The sequence below is a fragment of the Ostrinia furnacalis genome, unplaced genomic scaffold (genome assembly GCF_004193835.3).
Source record: "Ostrinia furnacalis isolate ACB-3 unplaced genomic scaffold, ASM419383v2 OfSCF0606, whole genome shotgun sequence".
Taxonomy (NCBI): domain Eukaryota; kingdom Metazoa; phylum Arthropoda; class Insecta; order Lepidoptera; family Crambidae; genus Ostrinia; species Ostrinia furnacalis.
The window spans coordinates 778,328-805,409 of record NW_021130845.1 but is presented as its reverse complement, the minus strand read 5'-3'; the positions used below and the strand labels follow the sequence as shown (position 1 = coordinate 805,409).

The following is a 27,082-nucleotide window of genomic DNA, read 5'->3' as shown; positions in this document are numbered from 1 at the left end:
GGATTGCTCGGAACAAAGTGGGGCGCGTCTTCGTGGATGAAACGATCTATAGTTATTTTTCTAATAATGTAGGTTGTACAATACTTCATTTTTATCGCAAAATCGCACTTTGGGACGTAAGAGCCAAAGCATACAGCGAAATCTTTGCAGTGCAGCGCCGCAACGCTCGTGTGCCCGCCACAAATGTTTCTATGTTAGATGCTTTGTTGTTTAGAGTCGCGATCGTCCTTACGAATGAAGACACAACTGCCCTTGCTTTGAGAGAGTAGGAATAATTTCGAAGTATATTTTGGAAAACTATGTCATTATGTAACATTGTCTAGGGGCTCTGGTGCAGACATTATAAGCCGGCATGAGCATCTAAATAAATTGGATTACCAAATGATTTATTTCTTGAAATATGGTACAGTGATGAGGTCTTAAACTATGTATTTACAAATGTCCATCATATTTTGCCATTTAGAATATTAGGTTTACTTACTTTGAAAGCTGGACTTTTATAAAAATGTACTATGTAATAATGCTCTTAATGTTATATTTACTGCTCAGTGATCCAAAATAACAATTACGAATACAAACACTGACTATACTAATAAAGATAATAAAATGCAATTAAATCATAAAAATTTCTACTATTTTAGTAATTGGGTCTTACAATATACACACTTGCATGTTACGAATACTGTTAGAAACAGAAAATTCGAAAGACAACTGGCCAATACTAAATAATTGACAACTTTACAATTAATTAAAATTATAAATAAGACACGTTATTAAATATAAAATAACAAGTATATTTTAATAATTAGCAATAATAACTGCACTAATAATATAGTAAAAAACAGCTCAATACATGAAGAATTTTCTATTAATTGTTTGTTTAAGTATTAGGCATTGGATATTAAAAATAAAAACTTTTCGAACGCTTAAATGGTGCCTTTACCAGTAGTCCCGAATAAAGTAAATAAAACTGAATGCTGTATTACCGATTTTAATATTTTTACACACATTTTCTTAATAAACCAAGCCCAAAGCATTTTTGAAAAAAAGTTTCTCGGAAAATGTGTCCTGTATCTTTCTCTATGGATTTAAAAGTAATCAATTCCTGTAGTTATAATTGAATCTTTTTTCAATAGGTACATAACGGTCAAAACCAATTCCTGAAGGCGCTACTAAAATCAGAAAAACTATCAATTTAAAGCTGCTGGGTGAATAAAAATGAGAGATCTGTTTTGTAGCGTTCCTTGAAAGAATCGTACGTACAGTCTATGGTACATAAGTATAGTGGACTGTTACATTTTTTTTTATATTCACAACGAGGAAGCTCTTGGCCTGTATCTCACCTGATGGTAAGTGATGATCAGGCCGAAGGTGGAAGCGAGCTTCACCCGGAATCCTCAGCCACAGAGGAACTGGCTATCTTACCTCTAACTGCCGGAACACAACAATGCTGTTAACATTGTTGTTATGGCGACATTTCAACGTGTAATCATGATGACGAAAGAACTTTCAAGACTCACCATCAGAATCATCATGCTCATTGTTGGTCGGCTTCTGCAGTACAGCCAGCTGCACCACCTTGATGCCTCCCGTCTTGGCGTTCTCGTCCGACTTGTGAGTGTCGTTGGGGGCGCCTGTTAACAAATAAACAAATAAAACAAATATCCTTCGATATTTTCCACTGTGCCTCTAATCCCAAACTAAGCAAAGCTTTTACTATGGGTACAAGTAAAGATATCGTTGCGATACAAAGTACATTTTTAAATACATAGTTATTTAATTTTTAGCGTTAAGAGTCGCATCTCAAACTAATTTGAAAATTATAAATAACTTGAAAAAATCGAACTGCCAAAGGTTCATCCAGTGTCTAAGTAGCTCAGTTGGAAGAGCAGTCGCCTGGCAAGCGGAAGGTCGTGGGTTCAATCCCGCCTTAGGCAGTTAGATTTTTTCAAGTTAAGTTATTTATAATATTCAAAGTACATTTTTAAAATTCATAACGAGGAAGCTGTTGGCCTGCATCTCACTTGACAGAAAGTGATGATCAAGCCTAAGGTAAAAGCGAGCTTCACCCGGAATCCTAAGCCCCAAGGAACTGGCTATAGAAAATTCAAATGTCGGAACAACAATGCTGATACCATTATTAAGATGGTGGTAGCTAGGGTTGCCAGGTGTCCGGCTTTTTACGGTCTTGTCCGGCCTGTCCGGCTTTTTATGTGGCTTGCTGCGCCAGGCGAAAGTTGAGGCACAGAATAATATGAAGCGCACGCATCAGGATGTTATGTTGGGCAACCGATGATACGACGATGACAGTACTCACTCGTGAGCTATGACACTAATTGTCACACATGTCCGGCTTTTAGGGTAAAATGTCCGGCCAAATGAAGCACAGAGTCCGGCTTTTTTGATTTTGGACCTGGCAACCCTAGTGGTAGCTAACAACCAAACCGATATAATTTTGCACCCATTGGGTATCGAACTCGAGACCTTTGGGTGTGAAGCAGGTAGACTTTTACCACTAGACCACAGAGGCGGTTAAACATAACGCAAGGTACATCATCACTACCTGAAGAGTCGCAAGACGATATTTTGAATCTTATTGAATAGGGATGTTTCCTGGGTCAAAAAGCAAGAGTTTTAATTAGTCCGTCAGTTAACTTATCAAAAAATACTCTACACGTATTTTTCACTTTTTCAAGCTAATGAAAATTTAAAGAGATAAAGCGCACTAAGTTCATAAGAAGAGGCCCGTTACGTCAATGCGTGCATAAAGTGCCGCACGTTGTGACGTCGTGTGGAACTTCAACGCACCATAACTATGTAATTATTTGTTAGATTGACAAATAAAAATATATGTGTCCAATATTTTTTGATATTAAACATGACGGTCTACCAATCGATCAACATGGAAAACATTGGGGGAGGCCTATGTTCAGCAGTGGACGTCCTGTGGCTGAAATGATGATGATGATGATGATGAAACAAGACGGACTAAAAAAATTTTTTTAGGAAATTAGCCTATTGTCATGAGATCCATAAATTTTATTATGAAACTTGTCGATTGAATGTAGGCATCTACGCCTCTAGTATAAATTCTTATCACTTTCAACAATAATAAATCAACAAAAATGCTAAAATGTCAGTCGAATGATTTAATTTTTAAATATGCACTATCGAATATTTTGGGGTTTCTTTTCCTAACGTATAACCAAACGGAATTTAATAATTCTTATTTAATTTATTTTATTTAATGATCACTTTATTCGTGAGTTTTGTATCTTTTAAAACTATTTTGTAAATCGTAAAAATAAAACTTAGGGCACGTCGACGGCAAATCGCTAAACGACTTTCCAAATATGGAAACTGAAACCCGTCCTTGATGGTAGCATTTTGTTTTACAAATTACATTATTACCACTGTGATATTCCTTTTGTCATTTGTTTTTGATGTCTTATGCAGACAAGAAAAAACAATTGAAAATGAGACTTCATATTACTACGTTCTTCATATATTTTACTGCAGTTGGTACAGTCAGCGTCAAATAGTTAGTGACACCCAAAGTGAAAAAATCCAATGAGGGTTTTCGCGTATGAAAAATCCGCCAGATAGCAATACGTAGACGCGAGGTCCAAAAGCTGCATGATTGGTTATTTTTGACATGACATTGACAGATATGTCAAAATCCACCAATCACGCAGCAGTCAGACCCCACATCCACGTCCCGCCATCTAGCGGATCTTTCATACGCGAAAACCCTCATTGTAACAAAGCGTGTTGCGAACTTATGGCTACTTTGGGTGTCACGAACGAACTATTTGACGCTGACTGTACCTGATGAATTATGTAGATTGTTGTTGTCCTCATCATCGTCAGGTCATTTGGTCTCCACTTCAGGAGTACTACCCTTTTATTTAACAGAAACAATAATGGAGAATGTGGCCTACACCACCAACCTTGGCCAGACAGGTTGGCAGAGGCCTGATGTTCGAATATTTGTCCCTTAGCCGCCTCTTACGAGACCACACGGTGTATTGCACGGTATCTAAACATCATTTCTCTAATATGATGGGTATTTGCTTACCAAATAAGCACTTAGAAATAAAAAAAAACGAACCGAGAGTGGCAATCAAGACCTGAAATGAAAACTAACAGTGCAAAGAAAACATCGTGTACAATGTACATAAACGCTCTGATACATCATGTTATACACATTTGACGCCTAACGCCTGGCGCCAAGTCTTGCGTGTGTACGAGCACTTACAAGATCCACTTGTGTATCTGTCATTAATAAATAATCTAGCTTCAGTCTGGATTAAAACATTATAAATGTCAGGTTTATTTGATGTGGGATTAGCTTGAATGAACTTCTGAGAGCTCCTTCTACTAGCTTTTCTCAAAGGCTTTCTTGTAGGATCCAGGTGTATATTTTATGTTTAGAACTTTTTTGCTGAGACACTATTATCGCATGTGCAACTAATTTTAATAACTATTTTGATATTTTTCCAAATACTCTTATTGCTGTAGATTATTAATAAAGTGTCTCTATCTGTTTCGGTCAATAAGATAGCAGTAAACTATCATTTTAAATGTTAAAATATCGCTTTCCATTCATTTTGCTAGTGATTGAGTTTCCTCTGCCATCGTCAAATGGTTCAAACCAATTGAGCAAGCAATTTCTTAAATTTTTTGGAAGTGTAATTTACGGTCCCTGAAAATAGCCTCTATAAGTCTATAAGATACTGTTGTAATCTGAAAAAATATATGTATTTCCCTGCGAGTTTCCATAAAAAACTTCACGTGCACTTCAATCACGTCAATAGAAATGATGCAAACATATACCGTGCGTGATACCATTCAATAGCGAGCTAATTTTATTGTTTCTCAAACATATAAAACGCTCGCATTACTAAATACTGTCCAATATAATTCACACGAAACAAACTGCCCCACTGTTTTATGTTATATGTTTACACGGAGCGTGTTATTTTAGCGAAGCGATATCAAAAGTTAGCAAAGGTAAAACAATAATACAGCACAATAAAATACGTAGAGCTTGTGGCAATTGTGCCGAGGTGATTGTGCGAAATTGCGGAGGAAATTATAGTAAATTATCATCTTGCTGGCTTCTATTGTTGTTTCTTGTATGCGGCGGAATATTGTGTTCGCTTTAAGTTTTCTGTTTTAGTAGTTTTGTATTTTTAATAGCTTTTGTAGTTTAAAAATAACAGTGACTCCCTACCAAATGAATACGCTCGGAAAATTCACGAGACCTATAGAAAAATCTTTCTTTGAACCTGTAACAGTTATGATGTCACAGTAGGTAATATCCACGGTCTACAACTTGATCACCCAGGTGACCAAAGGTGAATAGTCAAGATCCACATTCATCTGAAGGGACGGGCCAACTTGTATCATGCGAAATTACACGTACAGTGGGTCACAGTTTCATCTACCTATTTCAAGTCATGTCGTCTCGTTCTGTCGCAAAGAACTGCCATTTGATGAGAGCGAAAGAAGAAACGGAAAAGGGTAGTTGGAATGGTGGCCCATTGTACTAGACACGCGTGGAAATGTGAATACACCTTTTAATGAGCCGCCATGAGCGTCTGACATCTCAAGGATTCACATAGATGCAATCTTTGCAATGGAGGGAAGTCGAACCTTAATTTCGAACTCCTCCTATGTTCTTCTGATTAATTTCGTTGCGGGTCCAATGACAGTTTAACTTTCCCCCGGGACAATCTTGACCTTCATTGGTTGGGTTTTTGTGGCGGTCAAGCTGTAGATCCTGGCTACACAGGAGTTGCAGTGGTGGGAACGAGAGGTGGGAATAGTCCCGTATAGATGCAATCTTTACCTACCTTAAGCACGGTAATAATATCATACAGTATTGTAACTTCATATAAACCGACGAAACGCGAGCTTTCCTTCGAATTTCAAATCTCGGGACGTGGTCGAGATGAAAAAATTAGGGGTGTTGCGAATGTGCCGAACGGACGTCGATGGCCTAATGTTGAAAATGACTAAGGTGATTGAATTTGACTGACCGTCATTTACGAATGAACAAAGCGGATGACAGGTGACAAACAAAGGTTTAAAACCTTTAGAAAAAGATTATGCACCACGGACAATAAATTAAATTAAGGGGGCCTATCTTATGAGCAATTAGCAACTACCTGCCAATAATATTTTTCACAAAATCGCTTAAAAGCACGGAAATTTTTCCTTGTCGCGACAAGATCGGTGTAATAAATTGCGGAAACAGATGTATGTTGTATTGAATTAAGCATTATATCACGTTCATGTTTCCAAAGATCACACTCCCACAAGATATGATGGGCAGACTGCTCATGACTGACATCATTAATCATTTTCGTTCATTAACAAAGTATATTGTTTGTCTAAATAAAAAAAAAATACAATCACAAAACTAAGATTCTAAGTAGACAGATGTAATTAGAATGGGTACTGTAGGTGAGCAGCCCTATCGCATGTTGTCATACCGTGACGTACCGCGGGGCTGTTGACATTTATTTCAAAAATATGGCCGAGTTGGAATACTGTATAGATAGTATTAGCGTGCCCTAAGTGCGATTCCGAACGTAGTTCACCATCAAGATCTAAATATTTCACGTCCATCTACATATTTCAGCCTTGAAAACTAGTCTAGTTATTGTAATAATTGCCGACAGTGTTGTTTTTAACAAATGTGCATTTGATTTATGTTGCTAATTTCCTATTTAGTTGCAATACTAAAAGTTGAAACCTGTCTGGCATTAATGAATTGAGAAATACAAATGAGATTAAATTACGTGTTTCATTCGCATATTATTGGAATTATAATAATTTATTGTTTCAAGCGAATGACTGGAAGTGCTTCGTGACAGAAAAGAACGCAATATTTTGTACGAATATTTTATTATATTGTTATTTATGCGCGATATTATACGTTATGTCATTCTTTATGTATTTGCATATTAAAAGGCGAATTAGAATTATTTTTACACGACAAAATATTCAAAACGTTATTGAAGACATTGTCCATTTAAAGATAAAGTGGATGAGTGTGATATAAATAAATAAATTACCAAAATTAATCAATTACTATTCATCAGGTCAATAGTCTCCAAAAAAGTTACACAAACCTCTTCAAATTACCAGAGGCAAATGGAGAATCCTCCGAATCTCAATTTAACTACCCTATCAAAATACATATACGTAACGTGAAAAGCTTACGAAGTTCTCTCAGCAACGTGCAATCAAAATCAACCCTTGCATGTGAAGATATACCTATACTTATTGTATATCTATACGTCCGTAAAGTCCGTATACATACACCTCTATATCTCCATGCGTCCGTAGGTAGCGAGCGCAAACTAAACTGATTTGAACGCAGCCGCCCAGTCCCCCTTTATTGGATATTGATTAAAGTGCAGGTACTCCTATACAGCTATTATACAGCTGTTATACAGCATCTAGACACAAAACGAATGCGTTATGGATGCATAAGCTATAGCGCGCTTATAGCTGTGTATGGCGTCTCCTGCAACGATCGATGCTCGGCTCTGTTTATTAATATTTACCGTCGCGTCGTTTTGAAGGGTGTAACGTTTAGTACCTAGTTGCGATACATTTAAAATGATGTTTTGACGAAGAGTTTATAGTTTTGTTATTACAAGACTAGTAAGAGTCATTCTAAAAGATTATTAAGTACGACATTTTCATGATAGGTAGTATTACTGAATTTATTATAGGTACTAATAGGAGAACCGTAATTAGGAACACGAGCTAGGCATGAAAAACCTATCTATAGGGCTATCTAAATAGATGATTTTCCGTGGACGAAAAATATTAACCAAGCTTCTAATTTTGCAAGTTTTTACATTAACTATTTGAATTCACATTGGCAAGTCACTATTAACGAGTAAAAACATATTTAGGGCTGACTTGTATACTTAATAATTGAAATAGATCATCACACGCGATAAGCGAGATAACTAGGGGAAAACCTACCAATCTGACCTATTTTCGTGGACGAAAAATATTGACCAAGGTTCTAATTTTGCAAGTTTTTACATTAACTATTTCAATTCACATTGGCAAGTCACTATTACCTAGTAAAACATATTTAGGGACGACTTATGTACTTAATAATTGCAATTAGATCATCGCACGCGATAAGCGAGATAACTAGGGGAATTAGAAATGAGTGTTTTATATTAAAAACTAACAACGGCCCCGGTTTCTCGCGGTTAACTCTCATTAACTGGAATGATTGTCAAAACAAAATTTTAAAAATTATAGCACAAATACTACTATACTTCCTAGAAGAAAACCTTATACATAAATGCAGTTGTCAAGATTAGCTCAATCAACGTCGTAGTGGGGGACTTTAATTTATAATAATATGTGGTGATGATAATAGTGATATTTCAATATTATCGTTGATATAATATTTTCCACTTTAGAAATGAGTCAATTCTTTGTGTAACACACCACGTCACTGTATAAACGATATAATGTAAACAATTTTAATTTACAATTTAAAAGAATGACTAATATACGTAATTGTGTAGTCTTTTAAATATTATGCGCAGTTGTATCTAAAGTGTTATTTTAAATTTTATAACCATTTTAATTATTTTGGAAAAATCGTAAATAAGCCCGTTTTAGGGCGTTTTTACTACTGAACGCGTTTGCCTTTTAAAGTAGCCTCTTTTTATATGGATCTCGTAAAAAATATGACGAAACTGAGTGCCTACCGACGTAAATTGCGTATAAAGTTTATAAAATACAAATTATTTACTCAAAACTCGTAATGCTATTACAGTAAAATAAGCTAATCGTTCAAATGTTGTTAGATTAACGATAAATTGATTGTATTGGCTCAATTAAAAAGACGACGCATTGCTTAATAAAAACACATCTGTGTAAAATTAGTTAGATTCTTATCGTGGTCTTTATTATGTACTAGTTAAGTATATAAAATATATAATTTTGGTGTTCTAATAAATTATAATTTATGCATATCCCTTCGAATCTTAGACGAGCTTTTGTCCCAAGTAACAGAGCGTAAAACCCCTTCCGCCGGCGGCCGTTCATTCAACTAAGTACTATCAATTGTTTTTGCTTCTAAAAAATCACTAATCACGTATTTGGCTACCGAGAAATCGTTAACCGACTGTTTAAAGGAGGGCAATGTTTTTACTCTTTATAAAAACTGCTTGATGGATTACTTATGGGTGTTTTTCCATGGCAAGGAGACTATGTAAAAATCAGATTTCTAACATTGTCACGATGATGATGAACCAACGTTTTCACCGTTTATGGAAAAACAGCGAATTTCTAGTTAAAATATAGTTTAAATTTAAAATGTCAGATCACAGTCATAAATTTTTAATTTAATAGAACTAGTTTTTAAAATTTTAATTAGCACACTAAATAAATAACTGCGAAATAAGATATTTATAATGTCGAACTAATTTATTATTAAAATTGTCACGTCATAAGTCATTAAATATTGTTTTCGTCTTTGTCACGACAAAATTCAATGTTTTTCCACCAATTTTATAACATCTGCATTATTTCAAAACAATATTGATATCACACTATTTTAAGTCTTTTATTACGTAGTTTAAACATGAAAAATTTTAATTAGTTGATACGAACGATGCGGTTTATTTTTAATTATATTTTTCGTGATAAGGTGTGTCTACATTTAAAAGCATTATGCATATTTATGATGACATGTAGCAAGTTATTTTGATTTGAATGTTTGCTGTGCGGTCATTATAAGGTTAAAAACGTATTTTGAATGATGTTGGTTAAAAAAATGTGACATTTCAATTTATTCTTTAGCACGGGACAATGCAACACAGTGGGGAAATGTATAGCAAAGGATACATTTTACCCGCATTCCTGCTTATCGCGTTAGTGCCTTTTTCCTATATCTAATGCGGATTTCGGCACGCGTGCGTGTAAAATCACGCTTCGGTTGCACGCAGGACAAAAATTTCGTATTGTGTGCCCGTAGCCAATCCGCGTTCCTCATGCGTGTAACCCGTGTATTAGGAAAAACATGTATGAAATATTGAAATACGGGCAGCCCGCATGCGGATTAAAGGTCACAGCAGTTATCAACTCGGAAAGGGATCAACACTGTGTCGCCTTTCGCGAGCTGTCATCACTTTTCGCGCGAGGAACTAGCCAGATCGCTAGTTTCTCTGTGGTTGAGGATTCCGGTTGAAGCTCGCTTCCACCTTCGGCCTGATCATCACTTACCATCAGGTGAGATACAGGCCAAGAGCTTCCTCGTTGTGGTTAAAAAAAACTGCGAGGCGAGGCGTTTACGTACGGTGCTGATAAGTGTGCGTTGCAGTATGGAGTTTCAAAGAAATACTGACCGCCAAAGAATACTGACCGCCTTGAGTTGATACGGTTACGATCCCTTTCCGGGTTGATAAATGTGCTAAGTCTTTAAATCCGCATCACAGGAAGTGTGTCTCACTTACGGATAAGTTTCGTAAAATTCGTAGATCTACTAACTACTGCCACTCGTCCCGTGAATGACATAAGAGGTCATGATGATGGGTCAAATAGAGGATTTGGCCTACACTCTCCACACTTGGGTTGGGAAGGCCGAAGGTCCCTTATCGCCTTTTTGGGATATCCACGGAAAAAGTGGGCGCGGCAGACGCGCCCCAGCATGCTTCCGCGCTAATGTTTGATTGTTACCGGTAGGTACGTACACGCTAAATTATCCATGAGTGCACTCGCACACTACAATGTCTACAATAATGACGCTCGGATTGCTCGGATCAAACTCCCCGCACCCCGCGCTTCCCTCGACCAAAAATTGGTGGGGCGCGTCTTTGTGGATGAGATCATCTTACCTCAAAATGCTAAAATCAAAAAATCAAAAATATTTATTCAATTTAGACCACAAGTGGCACTTATGTGACCACAAGTGGTACTAATTCCCGCCAGCAACACAGAATAAATATTAATAGTCCTTTCAAATATACCGGCCTATCGTTGCGGTCTCAACATAGAAAAAGACAACTTTCTCTTTTAGTTCCATGTACTTCGATAATAATACAGTGTGAGTCACGTTAAAGTGTACATATGAAAACAGATGAAACTAGACCTATTTTTATAGACAAAAAAGAGGTCAAAATTTTTTTGAGATTTTTTTTTAATTTTTTATAGATTTTTTTTTCTTCCATTTACTTATTGTAAAGAAAACGTAATAACTTTTAAACTAAAAGGTATATGTTGATAAAATAAAAACAGTAATAATGCTAAATAATAGACGATACTAAAAAAATACATAAAATACCCTGAATATGCCAACAAATAATAAAAAATAATACTTTTTGAAAAAAAACTGCTTTTAAATTCGTGTTTTTTTGGTTATTTGATAAATTTCTCCAAAAAATGCCCCTATAACAGGTGGTTTTTATTACTTTGTATTATTCTCTATCATATTACCTTCGTAAAACCAAAAATCGCATGTCTCTATCCCTATCACAACGTTTGCAATGATCGTTTGAACTAAGCCTCTCCGGGCGCGCCATTCAACGCTTCGTTAACAACGAAACTGAAAATGGCTCTAGATTTGTAATTTTGATAAAGACAAGTTAGATTTCAAATAAAAACAAAAGATTTCGAAGTAAAATAAGCATTTTAGTTAAAATTAAAATTGTCCCTACCTGTAGCGGAGAATAATGTTGTGGCAGGCCTTTGTTCAAACGATGATAGCAAACGTTGTGATAGAGATAGAGACATGCGATTTTTGGTTTTACGAAGGTAATATGATAGAGAATAATACAAAGTAATAAAAACCACCTGTTATAGGGGCATTTTTTGGAGAAATTTATCAAATAACCAAAAAAACACGAATTTAAAAGCAGATTTTTTTCAAAAAGTATTATTTTTTATTATTTGTTGGCATATTCAGGGTATTTTATGTATTTTTTAGTATCGTCTATTATTTAGCATTATTACTGTTTTTATTTTATCAAGATATAACTTTTAGTTTAAAAGTTATTACGTTTTCTTTACAATAAGTAATTGGAAGAAAAAAAAATCTATAAAAAATTAAAAAAAAATCTCAAAAAATTTTTGACCTCTTTTTTGTCGATAAAAATAGGTCTAGTTTCATCTTTTTTCATATGTACACTTTAACGTGACTCACACTGTATAATTCCACGTAAGATCAAGGGGCTTGGTCACTTCATACAAGTATTGAGAGAAGAGACTAAAAAACGGTCAAGCGCGAGTGGTGTTCGTGTGCAAATGGTTCCCTCACCATCATTTAATCTATTTAATGTCACATACGTTTAGATTCGTCACTAATCTACAATATCCTAATGAAAATATTAGTTCCGTAGAAATAATTCGTCATCGTATTAATCATCAAAATAGACTCTAAATATGGATACTGTTCATGATTAATTGTATTTCTTAATTTATAACTTAATTTTTGAGTTACCCTGCCATAGTATAATGTAAATTACTACCAACAATCTTCATCTACCTTTTAATTTAGTTAATAGATGACACCGATCCATTTTTGCCCATTAATCCCTAAAAATAATGTTGGAATGAAATTTTTAATAAACAGACACACATCTTATAAAGATAACGATAATTCAAAACTTGCGCAGCCCAAAATTAATAATAAACCCAAAGTTAGTGCAAGGAATTTTAAAATGACAAAATCAGCAAATAAATTGGACTAAAACGATGTTCATTACTAATATATTTTTAGCAAACTAATAAATTAAGTGTTCATTAGGTTTGCAACTCTTGCAAAATGACTTCTTACATTTTTTTGCAAACAAATAATTCAAGTTTTTTATTGCGAAATCGAAATGAGTGTGGTGGTAATTTGATATAAAATGTTTTAACGTGAATGAAAAAATCTCAAATGTTTCTTTGTTCATATTTCATTAATTTTTGTATTTCAAACCTTGAAAATGATATTTTTTACCGCTTTGTACATTTTAGGCAAATTAATTTATTTTTATAGGGGTTTTTGGATATGATTTGTTTAAAAGATTCATAAAATAATTAAATTAAAAGAATAAAATAACTATAAAGACGTAGGGTCTTATTTGTAATGTACACCATTATTATTTTAGAGCACATCCCATTATTGTAATTATGCACATTATTTTGATATGTGCTTATTTCGAAATTAAACAAAAAGTAATTAAGTATATTATATATTATCTTTAATATTTCCGGTGGAAAACCCAAGAGTAAACAAGTTTTTATTGTAAACTAGCTGACCCGGCGAACTTTGTTCCGCCTTAATGGCAATATATAAGCAGACTTTTTTTATTTCGAACGGGATTAAAAGTATCCTATGTCCTTCTCCTGGCTCTAAACTACCTCCCTGACAATTTTCAGCTAAATCGGTTCAGCCGTTCTTGAGTTATAAGTGGAGTAACTAACACGACTTTCTTTTATATATATAGATTGTAATAGTGAGTCACTTTGATATTTATTAATGATCTTTTTGAATGGCGTGTCCTGCCCACGCTTTATTTTAAATCATGTCCGTAAATGTTATATTTTGTTTTTTAAAATGTATTATTACTATTGTGTGGACTGTATTATTAGCCAGACATGTAATATTGCCACCTCTCGTTTCCACTGCTATAACAGGAGCGCTAGAAAGTTTTATAAATAAAACTTTTCCAGGTAAATAAATTGAAAGTTTATCTCTACTTGGACCCTCTTGATATGTGACCTCGTTACTGTACCACGAAGTCCTAGAACTCATAGAGCAATCACCATCGGTTTTTCCTACCGAATACAATACCTAAGTATTTATACAGTGTGAGTCACGTTAAAGTGTACATATGAAAATAGATGAAACTAGACCTATTTTTATCGACAAAAAAGAGGTCAAAAAATTTTTGAGATTTTTTTTAATTTTTTTATATAATTTTTTTTCTTCCAATTACTTATTGTAAAGAAAACGTAATAACTTTTAAACTAAGCGGTATATCCTGATAAAATAAAAACAGTAATAATGCTAAATAACAGGCGATACTAAAAAAATACATAAAATACACAAAAAATGCCAACAAATAATAAAAAATGATACTTTTTGAAAAAAATCTGCTTAAAAATTCGTGTTTTTTTGGTTATTTGATAAATTTCTCCAAAAAATGCCCCTATAACCGGTGGTTTTTATTACTTTGTATTATTCTCTATCGTATTACCTTCGTAAAACCAAAAATCGTATGTCTCTATCCCTATCACAACGTTTGCAATGATCGTTTGAACTAAGCCTCTCCGGGCGCGCCATTCAACGCTTCGTTAACAACGAAACTGAAAATGGCTCTAGATTTGTTATTTTGATAAAGACAAGTTAGATTTCAAATAAAAACAAAAGATTTCAAAGTAAAATAAGCATTTTAGTTAAAATTAAAATTGTCTCCACCTGTAGCGGAGAATAATGTTGTGGCAGGCCTTTGTTCAAACGATCATAGCAAATGTTGTAATAGGGATAGAGACATGCGATTTTTGGTTTTACGAAGGTAATACGATAGAGAATAATACAAAGTAATAAAAACCACCGGTTATAGGGGCATTTTTTGGAGAAATTTATCAAATAACCAAAAAAACACGAATTTAAAAGCAGATTTTTTTCAAAAAGTTTAATTTTTTATTATTTGTTGGCCTTTTTTATGTATTTTATGTATTTTTTTAGTATTGCCTGTTATTTAGCATTATTACTGTTTTTATTTTATCAGGATATACCGCTTAGTTTAAAAGTTATTACGTTTTCTTTACAATAAGTAATTGGAAGAAAAAAAATTCTATAAAAAATTTTAAAAAAATCTCAAAAATTTTTTGACCTCTTTTTTGTCGATAAAAATAGGTCTACTTTCATCTATTTTCATATGTACACTTTAACGTGACTCACACTGTATTAAACCTTCATGCCCCACAATTCGAGACACAATAAAAATAAATTGTTACAGTCTTATGCGACCGCTTGGGGTTTGATGGGCTAATAAAAAACCATTCGAAAATCTTAAAATGGTAACTAGAGTTGAAAAGGCTAGGCTCAAAATACAGAAATCCATTTAAAAATGTCCAGTAGTCCTTATTTCATTCCTAGATATCAATCTAGGCCAAGAACATCCTGTTAAAGAGATACTTTATAAAAAGTAAATAAATAATCTACTTGTAGTTCAAAACTCACCCGGTGAAGTGATTTTATTGGGGCGCTCGTCAGTCTTGCTGTCATCTTGGAAGCGCACGGTCATCTTCTTCTTGGCGCGCAGCTTGTCGTCCTCGGGCGACATGATGGAAACGCGCTTCTTGGGGCGGTCTTCATCGGGGTCACGCTTGATGTCGTTGGACGTCGATGATGCCGCGGCCGCCGCTGCAGCGGCTGTTGGGGGAAACTTAAATTGAATGTTTGCTTTCCTAAAGATATTCGAGACTAGACAGGGGCATATAAGTGCAGCGACTCTTTAAGAGAATAGTGCAGCTTATCATCCTCGGGAGACATGATGAAGACGCGCTTCTTGGGGCGGTCTTCGTCGGGGTCTCGCTTGATGTCGTTGGACGTCGATGACGCCGCGGCCGCTGCTGCAGCGGCTGTTGGGGGAAACTTAAATTGAATCTTTGCTTTCCTAAAGATATTCGAGACTAGACAGGGACTTATAATTTAATTTAGTGAAGCAACTCTTTAAGATAATAGAGTAGCTTGTCATCCTCGGGAGACATGATGGAAACGCGCTTCTTGGGGCGGTCTTCATCGGGGTCACGCTTGATGTCGTTGGACGTCGACGATGCCGCGGCCGCCGCTGCAGCGGCTGTTGGGGGAAACTTAAATTGAATCTTTGCTTTCCTAAAGATATTCGAGACTAGACAGGGACATATGTGCAGCGACTCTTTAAGATAATAGAGTAGCTTGTCGTCTTAAAAAGACATGATGGACACGCGCTTCTTGGGGCGGTCCTCGTCGGGGTCACGCTTGATGTCGTTGGACGTCGACGATGCCGCGGCCGCCGCTGCAGCGGCTGTTGGGAAGACATTCGTTGAATTTTTTGCTATTCTTATGGTGCGTCCGCACTGGGCGAATGCTCGCGCGGCAAACTCGACATCTTGCTCACTCAAGAGCAGGGTGAGCAGGATGTCGAGTTTGCCGCGCGGGCATATTCGCCCAGTGTGGACGCACCACTAGAGTTATAATGGGGCTCGGGGACTTCATTTTCTGATTTTCCTAACATGACAGACTAGAGAGAGACTTGATAATTTAATACAGCCACTCTTTAAGACAATACTGCAGCTTATCATCCTCGGGAGACATGATGGAGACGCGCTTCTTGGGGCGGTCTTCGTCGGGGTCACACTTGATGTCGTTGGACGTCGATGATGCCGCGGCCGCCGCTGAAGCAGCTATAGAGGACATTTACGATGAATTTTGGCTATTTCTAACATAATGGAAACTAGAAAGAGACTTATAATCTAGTGCAGCAACTCTTTAAGACAATAGCAGAGCTTGGAACAATCCTCGTCGATTTCAAAGCTAAATAATGTTGAATCTCTAATCTTTTGTCGATTTTTAAAATCATAAAACAAACAGCTGGAGTTTACCGGCGCAGACTGCAAGCCTAAATTGTTTCAGTGTATCATATTCATATTATTTTCAAAGCATTTTCAAAGTCAAAAATACAACCGGTACTGTAAACAATGGTATGGCAACATCGCGTCGGCAATAAATAAATCTAAAAATCGTAAAATATTTGATGGAGTCAGACAGGCAATAATCTATTTTCAAATAATAAACAGAAATGCCTTTAATTTTAATAACCATTTGGATATCTCTCAGAAACGATGCCAATTTTCTGTTTCGAATTTATTCGTTTATTTCTTCACCATGACGTTATCTTTTGTCTTAGAAAATTAAAGCGAACTAAATACTAAAATCATCGCTGATGGTGAGATCATTATTAATTATACCCTGTCGTAAAATAGAACAACAAAGTTCCATTGGACAATGTGAGGTACGAGAATGGACATTATAATGAATTATTAACCATTTTAAAATAATTGCAGAAGTAAATAATATTTTGTTACTTTAATAGATCTTTTTTGAATCTTAACATTCTCAGTAATTACAGCTGAGTTGCTCCATGCACTCTCTGGATGATGAAAAGGCTCAAGGCACGCGCCATCATTCTTCCCTGTTCACTCTCAAGTCAAAATTTTGGTAATCTGGTGGATCTGATCTCTTCATCTCACGTATACCTAGGATTTCCACTCACCTTGCTCCTGTTCAAACTGAATGCTGACTACCACTCTTTCCTCATCTCTGGCTATATGCCTGGCCTTCTCCTCTCTTGGGTGTTATTGACAGTGGTGTAGGTGCCAGAGTTGTCTTCGACATCACTCCTGAAGTATCAGCTTAGCTACTCCTCACTCTCTCTAGATGATTGATACCACTCTCTCCAGCTACGGCGTCATTCTTCAGAGGTTCACTCTCTCAAGTCAGAAGAACGTTTGATTCAAAATTGCCAGGATTTTTTGGACGCTGTAAAGTTATACTTAAGATCTATTCTTACCTTGCTCCTGTTCAGTCTGGATGCTAGCCACTACTCTCTCCCCAGCCCTGGCTGCATGCCTAGCTTCCTCCATCTCCCTAGCAGCCGCTGCCAGAATAGTGTTTACGGCGGTGTAGGTACCAGGGTTGTCTGTGACGTCACTCTATCAGCTTAACTACTCTTTACTCTCTCAAGATGGAGAACACTTTCCAGCTACGCCGTCAATCTTCCAGCTCTGTTCACTCTCTCAATCCAGAATGGAGAGTGCCAGGGTATCTGATGCAATTGATTTCTCCTCCATCTCAAGCAAAGCTGCCGGGAATTTTGGAAGCTGTAAAGTTATACCTAAGATCTATTCTCACCTTTCTCCTGTTCTGTCTGAATGCTGGCCACTACTCTCTCCCCAGCCCTAGCTGCATGCCTGGCTTCCTCCATCTCCCTAGCAGCAGCAGCCAGAATATTGTTGACGGCGGTGTGGGTACCAGGGTTGTCTATGACGTCACTCTATCAGCTTAGCTACTGTTTACTCTCTCAAGATGGAGAACATTTTCCAGCTACGCCGTCAATCTTCCAGCTCTGTTCACTCTTTGATCTTTACATCAGATGCCCTGGCAGTCTCTCAATGGAGAGACTGCCAGGGCATCTGATGTAACTGATTGATTTCTCCTCCACCTCAAGCAAAGCTGCCAGGAATTTTGGACGCTGTTAAGGTATACCTAAGATCTATTCTCACCTTGCTCCTGTTCAGTCTGAATGCTGGCCACTACTCTCTCCCCAGCTCTAGCTGCATGCCTGGCTTCCTCCATCTCCCTAGCAGCCGCTGCCAGGATATTGTTGACGGCGGTGTGGGTACCAGGGTTGTCTTCGCGGCGCCGGCGCCGAATTTCTTCAGCGCGCATCATGGATTGTTGGTACATGTGGATCTAGGGAAAGATGGGACATTTGAAGCTGTTGCTATGGTGAAGATGATGAGAATAAGTGTGGGGTCTAGGGAGAAACCTCTATAATTCTTGGAACTGTTGTTTAACTTATTTGCACATTAAACAGGGTACATAAGCAGAATATATTGCCATATGGCACTCTTTTCTAGTGATTAATCCTGTTCGGTAATTTTAATATTCAAAGAACTTAGAATATTATTGAAGACCTAGGATCGTCTATTCATCAATTCAGTGGTGTATGTATACTCGTTGTGAAAAGAAAATGATATACGGATGACAAGGCAAAAGTATCAAAAATATTGTCTAAGTATGTATTTGGTAATGTGTAGACCTAGCCTTGATTTTTTTAAACGGTATTACGGTACCGATATTCGCGCATCTGCGATATGTTAATGCGTATATGCGTATGATATAAAATATGTATTAGAAGCACCTGAGGCTTATTTACACACGACATATAATAAACAATTTGAACAATAATGGCCTGAAACATGACGGGCATTCTTCATCGCATTCTTGCTATCATGATAATAATATTAATGTAGGTACTTACAACGGAAAAAATAACTTTTATCGTGGCATATTATTATATTTTTTTTACAGTCAAAGTTATCTGTATTTAATATTATCTTGTAATTTAAATATTTACCTATCCCATGCGATAATATTTGATTATTTTAATACCTGCAAAGTGAACTATTGCTAGTTATGTATATTTTTAACATAAACCTATCAATTTCGCTTATGCTTTCATCTCTCTTTACGTGAGAGGGATAGAGACATTCAAACCTTCGTTTATGGTTGCTAGGTTAGGAGGAGTTAGCCCAAATATCGTAAGATATTGTGACGAGATTTTCGTCAAAAATGTATTGACGAAAATCTAGTAAAAATCTTACGATCGCCCATCTTTTTTGGCCACAACTTGCGTTACTAACTCGCGAGTTCTCAAATGATGAAACGTGCTATTAGTCCAGTCATTTCGTCCGAAAAAAAGGCAAATAAAAGAAAATGAATTTGCGCTTCTAATTTTTTAATATGTTGTAGGGGATACCTAGAAAAGCTTAACTTGAGATTGTCGACCAAGCTTTCCTAGGAGCTTTCGCCGCCATCTTGGAAAACGCTTAAAATTTGTTTTTCGGCAATAACTCGGCTATCCGATGAGATTCGAAAATTTTTGTAGGACACTTTTTGTAGCTTTCTTTGTGCTCTACAATAACGCCCGAACCATTTTTAGCGTATCATGCATCGTTATCGAGATATCGATCGATAAAGTCAAAAATTTTGGACACAATTTTTGTTTTTTTCTTTTTTTTTCTTTGGGTCTTAATAAATATGAAAAATTCCGAAATAATTAAATAATTAATTAAAAAGTAAAAAGTAAAATTTAATTACTTTTAATTACTTTTTAATTACTTTTTTTTAAGTAACGGCAAAGCATTTGTATTAGTTGGTTCTTGTTTTGATCCCTTGTGAGAAACTTCTCCTGGCTAACTTTTGGAGTAGTTGTCTCATCGAATGTGAACTCCGGCGATTGGTTTTTTCTCGAACGTCGTACTCTTTCCGAAGTTTTCGTTCCAGCGAGTGTCATATCAGTCGGATAACCGTCGAATATGATTGCAACCTTTCCTTCGAAGTTATGTTGTACGTATCTGACGTTAATTATTTAATTATTCCGAAATAATTTGTGTCCAAAATTTTTGACTTTATCGATCGATATCTCGATAACGATGCATGATACGCTAAAAATGGTTCGGGCGTTATTGTAGAGCACAAAGAAAGCTACAAAAAGTGTCCTACAAAAATTTTCGAGTCTCATCGGATAGCCGAGTTATTGCCGAAAAACAAATTTTACCCCTTTTTTCAACATGGCGGCGAAAGCTCCTAGGAAAGCTTGGTCGACAATCTCAAGTTAAGCTTTTCTAGGTATCCCCTACAACATATTAAAAAATTAGAAGCGCAAATTCATTTTCTTTTTTGAATGTACGTAATGACTGGACTATATGCATTTCTATGCATGTCTGTTTAAATATGAAAATTAAATAAATGCATCCGAGCGCAGTGCCGCGATGCGTGTGTTTAGATTGTTTATATTACGTATCCGGGGCATTGGTTACTGCGTTAAGACGCTGCGGCCCGTATTTAAAGATTCAGAAAACTGTTTAAACTCAATTCTGTGTTATGATTGGTGTATTTTATTTCTCTTCGGTTTAGAACGATATTTTCTTCAAAAAATTGCGCTTGTATCCATATTCAACCATTCACAATCATGGATCATTTTATCTCTCTTGGTTTTTGTATAAAGGTGCTTCCAAACAATACGCATATTTATATTCTTTGTCTGGACCCATCATAGTACATGCTTTGCTTAGTTTAAGACTGGATGGCACAGTCTTAAAGATCCAAGAATGAGTTTTAAATTATGCTTGAGTTTTAAACAAAGTTGGATTCATAATACGGGCCTGCTTTGTAGATACTACGCAACGGTGCGATGTAACATAAATATAAGTATACTAAACTCTATTAATTTAAAAACATTTGCACAATATTTGTCAGTTGTATCAATTTTTCTTGGTTGTTTATTTCATTTTAGTGCTAATATTTATTAAAACTATGTATATTTTCCATATTATTTTTGTTAATTGTTGATGAATAAATGTTTATTGCTGCTATTGAGGAATGTTTTATTTATTTATGACTGTTATAGAACCTAGTGTTAAATTTTAACAAAACACGTCCAAAAACAAGTTAAGTTTCACGAAATTTAACTGATATTATGTAAATATCAAAGTGTTGAGATTTGTCTATCCGGTTTACAAACTTATCAATACAACATTTATTTTATAGGCAAATAATACATACGTCACGGAGAATAATATTGTACAGTCATCTCTAATATTATAAAGCAGAAGAATGTGTTTGTTTGCTTTTTGATTGAACGCGCTAATCTCAGGAACTATCCGTCCGATTTGAAAAAATGATTTTGTGTTGGATAGCCCATTTATCGAGGAAGGGTTAAGGTTAATAATATCACCCTACAGCCAATAGAGGCGGAGTAGTAAAGAAAAATGTTGCAAAAACGGGAAATATTATTCAAAACTATTTTTACGCGTACGCGTACAAAGTCGCGGGCACCGCTAGTTTATTATAATAGGCAAATAATGCTACATACTTCTCGAAAAATAATATTGTACAGTCTCTTTCAAATAAACGCCTGATTTTGTACCAAAAATAAAATGGACCGAGAGACACGTGTAAGAGCTCAGATTATATTTGAAGTTCATGAAAGTAATTTTGGTTTTAATTAATACAAAATTGGGGACGATTTTATTACAGTAGTTAAAAATGAACCGGGCGATCTTGAGGAAACGAAGCTGTGCTCGTGAATCAGTAACATTATATGACCTAATTTTATTTCTAGTAAAGGAAAACTTTTCCAAACCTAATGTAGAAAACGAAAGAGCTAAAGACAAAAGAAAATCTCTTTAGGAACAGATTTAGCTCAGTGGTTGCGAACTCTGCTACGGTCGGCGGTTCGATCCTCATAATTACAATAACAAACATTTGTATATATAACCATACTAATTGTGCCCCGCGGTGTTACCCGAAGTAAAACGTAGCCTATTGTAATAATATGCTAGCTAACTCCATACCAAATTTTATAAAATCCAGCCGTTTAGACGTGAAGAAGTAACAACAGTGATTTGTTTTGTTGGAATTGACTATTTTCCTCATCAAAAACTTATTACTTACACATTAGTATTTACAACATTTAATATTTAAATAAGTACTCGTACAAGCTTTGCCTAGTTTGGTACTAGATGACGTCGTGTAAAATGCGAAGGATATTGATTTTATTCCACCAGCCCATAATAACTAATCGTGCTACGAGATGAGTAACTTATCAACGGCAAGTAACCGCGACATCGAATTAACAGCAGTACAGCATGTCAGCGCATTGTTAAGCGATGCTGACACGGGTCTCATTAGGCTTTTACATCCGTTGAAAATGTTAACAAACCGTTAATTTATATTCTACTAGCTGACCCGGCGAACTTTGTTCCGCCCTAATGGCAATAAATAAGCAGACTTTTTTTATTTCGAACGGGATAAAAAGTATCCTATGTCCTTCTCCTGGCTATAAACTACCTCCCTGACAATTTTCAGCTAAATCGGTTCAGCCGTTCTTGAGTTATAAGCGAAGTAACTAACACGACTTTCTTTTATATATATAGATAGATTAGAAACCGGTTTTGTATATTAAATTATGTTCGCAACTGTACTTATTACTGCGGCCAAGTGTTGACAGTTTCCTGCCACTTTTATGCACATACGTATTGCATTTACAAATGCAATTTAGTAAATAGCCTATTATCAAATGAATAAACGCTAATTTTGATTGTCCTTGTCAGCAAAATGATTATTTACTGACGTACATTTATTTTCTTTGCTTATACGTACCTACGTAAAGTAGCTTTGCTACTGAAGTCTAAGGTCCGTTTTCCACCAAAGCGGAAAGGATAGATGTGGAAATAAAGAAATTGACATTTAAACACATCTCTTCTCTCTGTTTTCGTGGAAACTGGGCCTTATTCATCCCGCAATCGTAAAAATGTTCGTAAAATCTTAATATACCAAAACACAGACTTGTTTCTCAAAATAATGTTTATAACTAACTTGAAAAATTATAATCTCTCATCTTCTCAAAGTTCAATCTGACTGCAAAGAAAAAAGTAGCAGACCTTCAACATAGAGTGGAAGAAAAGCCCGCTGACCAGTTTTTTTATACTACAAAGCCCCAATTTGTTATGGGTTGGTCTTTGAATAACGTTTTTGAAAGAGGGACGCGCGAAAGACATACTGTGATGGATCCAAATCTACACAGATGAAGACGCGTGAAAAAGCTAGTTCTTATTATATTTTCGGCTGTTTAGTTGTTTTTCTGACATGAAAATACTTTTATATTAACAAAAACAATTGAATAACATCTAAAATAAACAATTTTATCGATGTCACCGAACTCGATCTTTTTCGTGGAAGTCCGATTACTTACGAGATATTAGTATTATCAAAATGAGGATAATGTTAAAACATTAGAACTTAACCGCATTTTCGTAAATAAAATACATATTTATATTGACGTCATAAGGACATCCCCTCGGCCGGTGAGGTTAAGGAAAATTTAAGTATTCGTTGAAATTGTGACTCAAAATATTATCTAACTTTGTTTATTTATATAGATAAAGATTACAGATACATTATCTATATTATTTACCATAACGTACCTACTTAGCATAAAAATAGTTAACATAAGAAATAACTTAAAATGTTGTAGATAAATTATGTTAGTTCTCTATGTTCGTTTTAAATTAACTTTACCATTCAAACATATAATAATAATAAATACACTTTATTGCACACCAAACAAATGACATAACAGAAGAAAAGGAACACACAAGGTACAATTAGGCGGTCTTATCGCTAATAATATATATTATTTTTAAACGAGTGAATTATTAAGAAAATATTTGGCTTTATTTATTGTAATTGATTATATTTATTAACCGTGTATCTAGTTTAATTTAAGTATTAGTAATGAATATATCTTTAATTAATTGTAATTGGCTCTGCTGTTGCTATTAAAGTAAAACAAATAAATAAATAAAAATTAGATTCGAATTTTGTTGTTTTTATTGTTTCGTAGTTCATTAGAAAATGACATATTAAAAAATTAAACTGTACTAACTAAAAATTTAACGAGAGTCAAAATGTGTCACACAGTGAGGTGATCGTGATATTTTAAAATTCGATTGTACATTAATATATTGATGATATTGACAGCAAATCAAGCTAAACACAGTGGCAGCTTATTTTATGCTAATAGGAGCTAATTTGCAACAAAAAATGTAGAGCCTGATGTACAGTTGACTGTATAATTGGACAGCTCGCGTTCCAAACTGATTGTGATCAAGATCAAGTCAAATAAAGTCATATTTTGAGTTAATACGAATATTATCTATCTATCTATGTCAGNGGACCTCTGCATCTGAAGCAGGTGGTCTTACCACTAGACCACAGAGGCGGTTAATATGTTTATGTTATGACGTAGGTACCTGGATTCGAACCTGAGACACATTGCGCTCAAGGCGGATGGCCGCGCCACCAATCACGATGTCATTGACCCGTAAAAATAAATTGAGCTATGCCAATAAAAAAAAATTAAAAAAATAAACCTAGTATTTTAATGAGAAAATTTTAAATTAAAATAATTTATTGAAATTAATATAATTTATTTAAATTATTTCCGTCAAAAATATATCCCTCATCCTTTTAAACAGAAGTAACAATAGAAACAAGTAGCCATTCCAATTCACATCAGGTCAACGAGATAGGTCATTGTCCTGAGCTTACAATAACTGAGAGAAAGCTCATTTATAACTTTGTGCATTAAAATAATTACGTTAGAACGTCGATTATACCAATTATACGAATTACTGCAATGACGTTACAAAGCGATAGACATTTAAAAGACTGAACTTTATAATAATAGTAACCATTAGGTTTAAATTCCAATAAAGAACCAAAAGTAGACGTCTATGTAGGAGTTCACAAAACCGATTTGTAAGGATTGAACTAGGCAATATGTTTTGCTATTTAATATTGATTTTATAACATTTATTTTGAAAGTGGAAATCAATTATATTTTATAACTGTGTTGTAACCAAACATCCAGGTAAATATTAACTCAGCTAGCAGTTAGGCTAAAAAATAATGTTAAAATTGATTTTATAAAAACATTCTAAATGATTTTTAATTTTAATGCAAAAAGGGCTGAACTAGGCAAAAATTTAATCTACAACTAAAGGATATGAAAAAAGGCATTGCCTGTTACATTATCTTTTGTTCACAGTATATTTACATAGCAGAGTACTCAAATAGCAAGAAAAAAAGGTGTTAGGGAGGACATAATTTTAATAAAATTCAGTTTAGCTTTGTCTATGAAAATCGAAGAAATATGATTGATCGGCAGTGCAAAAACTAGCTGTTGGGCTGCCAAATTACTGCTTTGTTTTACAAAGCATTATTTACATTAGAAGAACATGCAAACAATTATTTTCTAATGGTATAATATGCATATAGAAATCTAGATGCATAAATAACTTTGCCTAATATATTTTTTATGTAAATACCTCCATATAATATGAAATATTTCAAAAGGATTATATAATTACACAGCAAAATAGAAACTAGCAAAAGTACAATAATATTATGCATGTTAATTAAACTTTTGTAAAATATCACACCACTCGTACCAAGCCCCTGGGTAAATTTATTTGCCCAATTTAATAACTTCATCCAAAATATAATCAAATATGTAAAATAAGCTTGGAAACTATACAATACAGTTAAAAAAATATTGATATTAAAGAATATTTTTATAATTTATATAAAAATACATTTAAAGACAAAAGCGCATAAACTTTTGTTGCAAAATAACAACTCTATAAGATGTCACATTAAGGCTGGGTTGCACCATCTTACTTTAACTTTGAGAAACGACAAAAGTCTGTGAAACTCCATACCAAAAACACCAGTTGTCATTATAGTTATGGTTAAATTAGGTGGTGGAACTCAGCCTAAGTACCTTAAAGTGTCATCCTCTATACAGGTAGGAAAAAAACTAGTGCAGCAGAGCAATTTCCTGTTTTCATAATTATTACAAATACTCAAATAAAATATGGAAAACAATATTTTATTTGAGACAGACCTGAGAATTTCCCACAGTTGACTAAACGTAAACTTTGTTGCGTCTGTTGTATGAGGAAATAAAATGCGTCTGTGTTTCAGTAATCATGAAACTGTAGCCAAACTTTACGTAAAATATATTTTATATAGCAACTTGGCATGGATTTAACCCAACTGTATTATAATAGAGTATCTATCAGTTACAACTATAATATCATTAAGCGACTTAATTATTGATTAAGACAAATCACTAATTATTAAGACAGAATAGATAATAATACTACTTTTGTGTGCCAAGCCAGACTATTTCATAACGGTACAGATTTTTTTTCAAATATGTTTATCTCATAGGTAATAATAGGATGTGTCACACTAAATGATGAATAAGGTGTGCAAAATATGAATGATAAGGAAAATTTGCTATTTATTTCAGTTCACAAGAATTACGAGATCTTTTAAAAGAAGAATACTCAAAGATTTACGTTCAAAACTCAAATATTTACTAAGCTACAATCACTCACCTGTTTCAGCCTCTCCACATCTGTTCTTGACTGGGGGTACGTCTGAGGAGTAGCCGTCACCGAGGTTTGAGTCTGAGGGTATGTCGGGTACTCCAAATTGACATTCAACATCTGGGCAGCGTTGTCTCGAGCCTCATACGCTAGTCCTCGGATCTCCAGCTCGGATGCTGTGTGCATCAAAGACTGGAGATCCAACTCCTGCACGTCTACCGACCCCTTGTACATGAACTCCACCAGAAGATTGATCTCCGAGAATGGGATCCCCTTCAAGATGACGATGGGGTGTTGACAGGGATTGTCCCTA

The 27,082-nt window shown here is 35.1% G+C and overlaps 1 protein-coding gene across 3 annotated transcripts in view; it reads right to left on the bottom strand.

Moving 5' to 3' along the window:
* LOC114366282 (longitudinals lacking protein, isoforms H/M/V) overlaps nt 1–27,082 on the bottom strand; it is a 48,999-nt gene that overhangs the window by 20,411 nt on the left and 1,506 nt on the right. For all 3 annotated transcript variants that reach the window (XM_028323113.1, XM_028323111.1, XM_028323112.1), the window contains exons 3-6: nt 26,779–27,079; nt 18,307–18,496; nt 15,224–15,415; nt 1,521–1,634 (exon numbers count right to left, since the gene is read on the bottom strand). In XM_028323113.1, the coding sequence (XP_028178914.1) occupies nt 1,521–1,634; nt 15,224–15,415; nt 18,307–18,496; nt 26,779–27,079 (797 nt within the window). The remainder of the gene's footprint in view (nt 1–1,520; nt 1,635–15,223; nt 15,416–18,306; nt 18,497–26,778; nt 27,080–27,082) is intronic.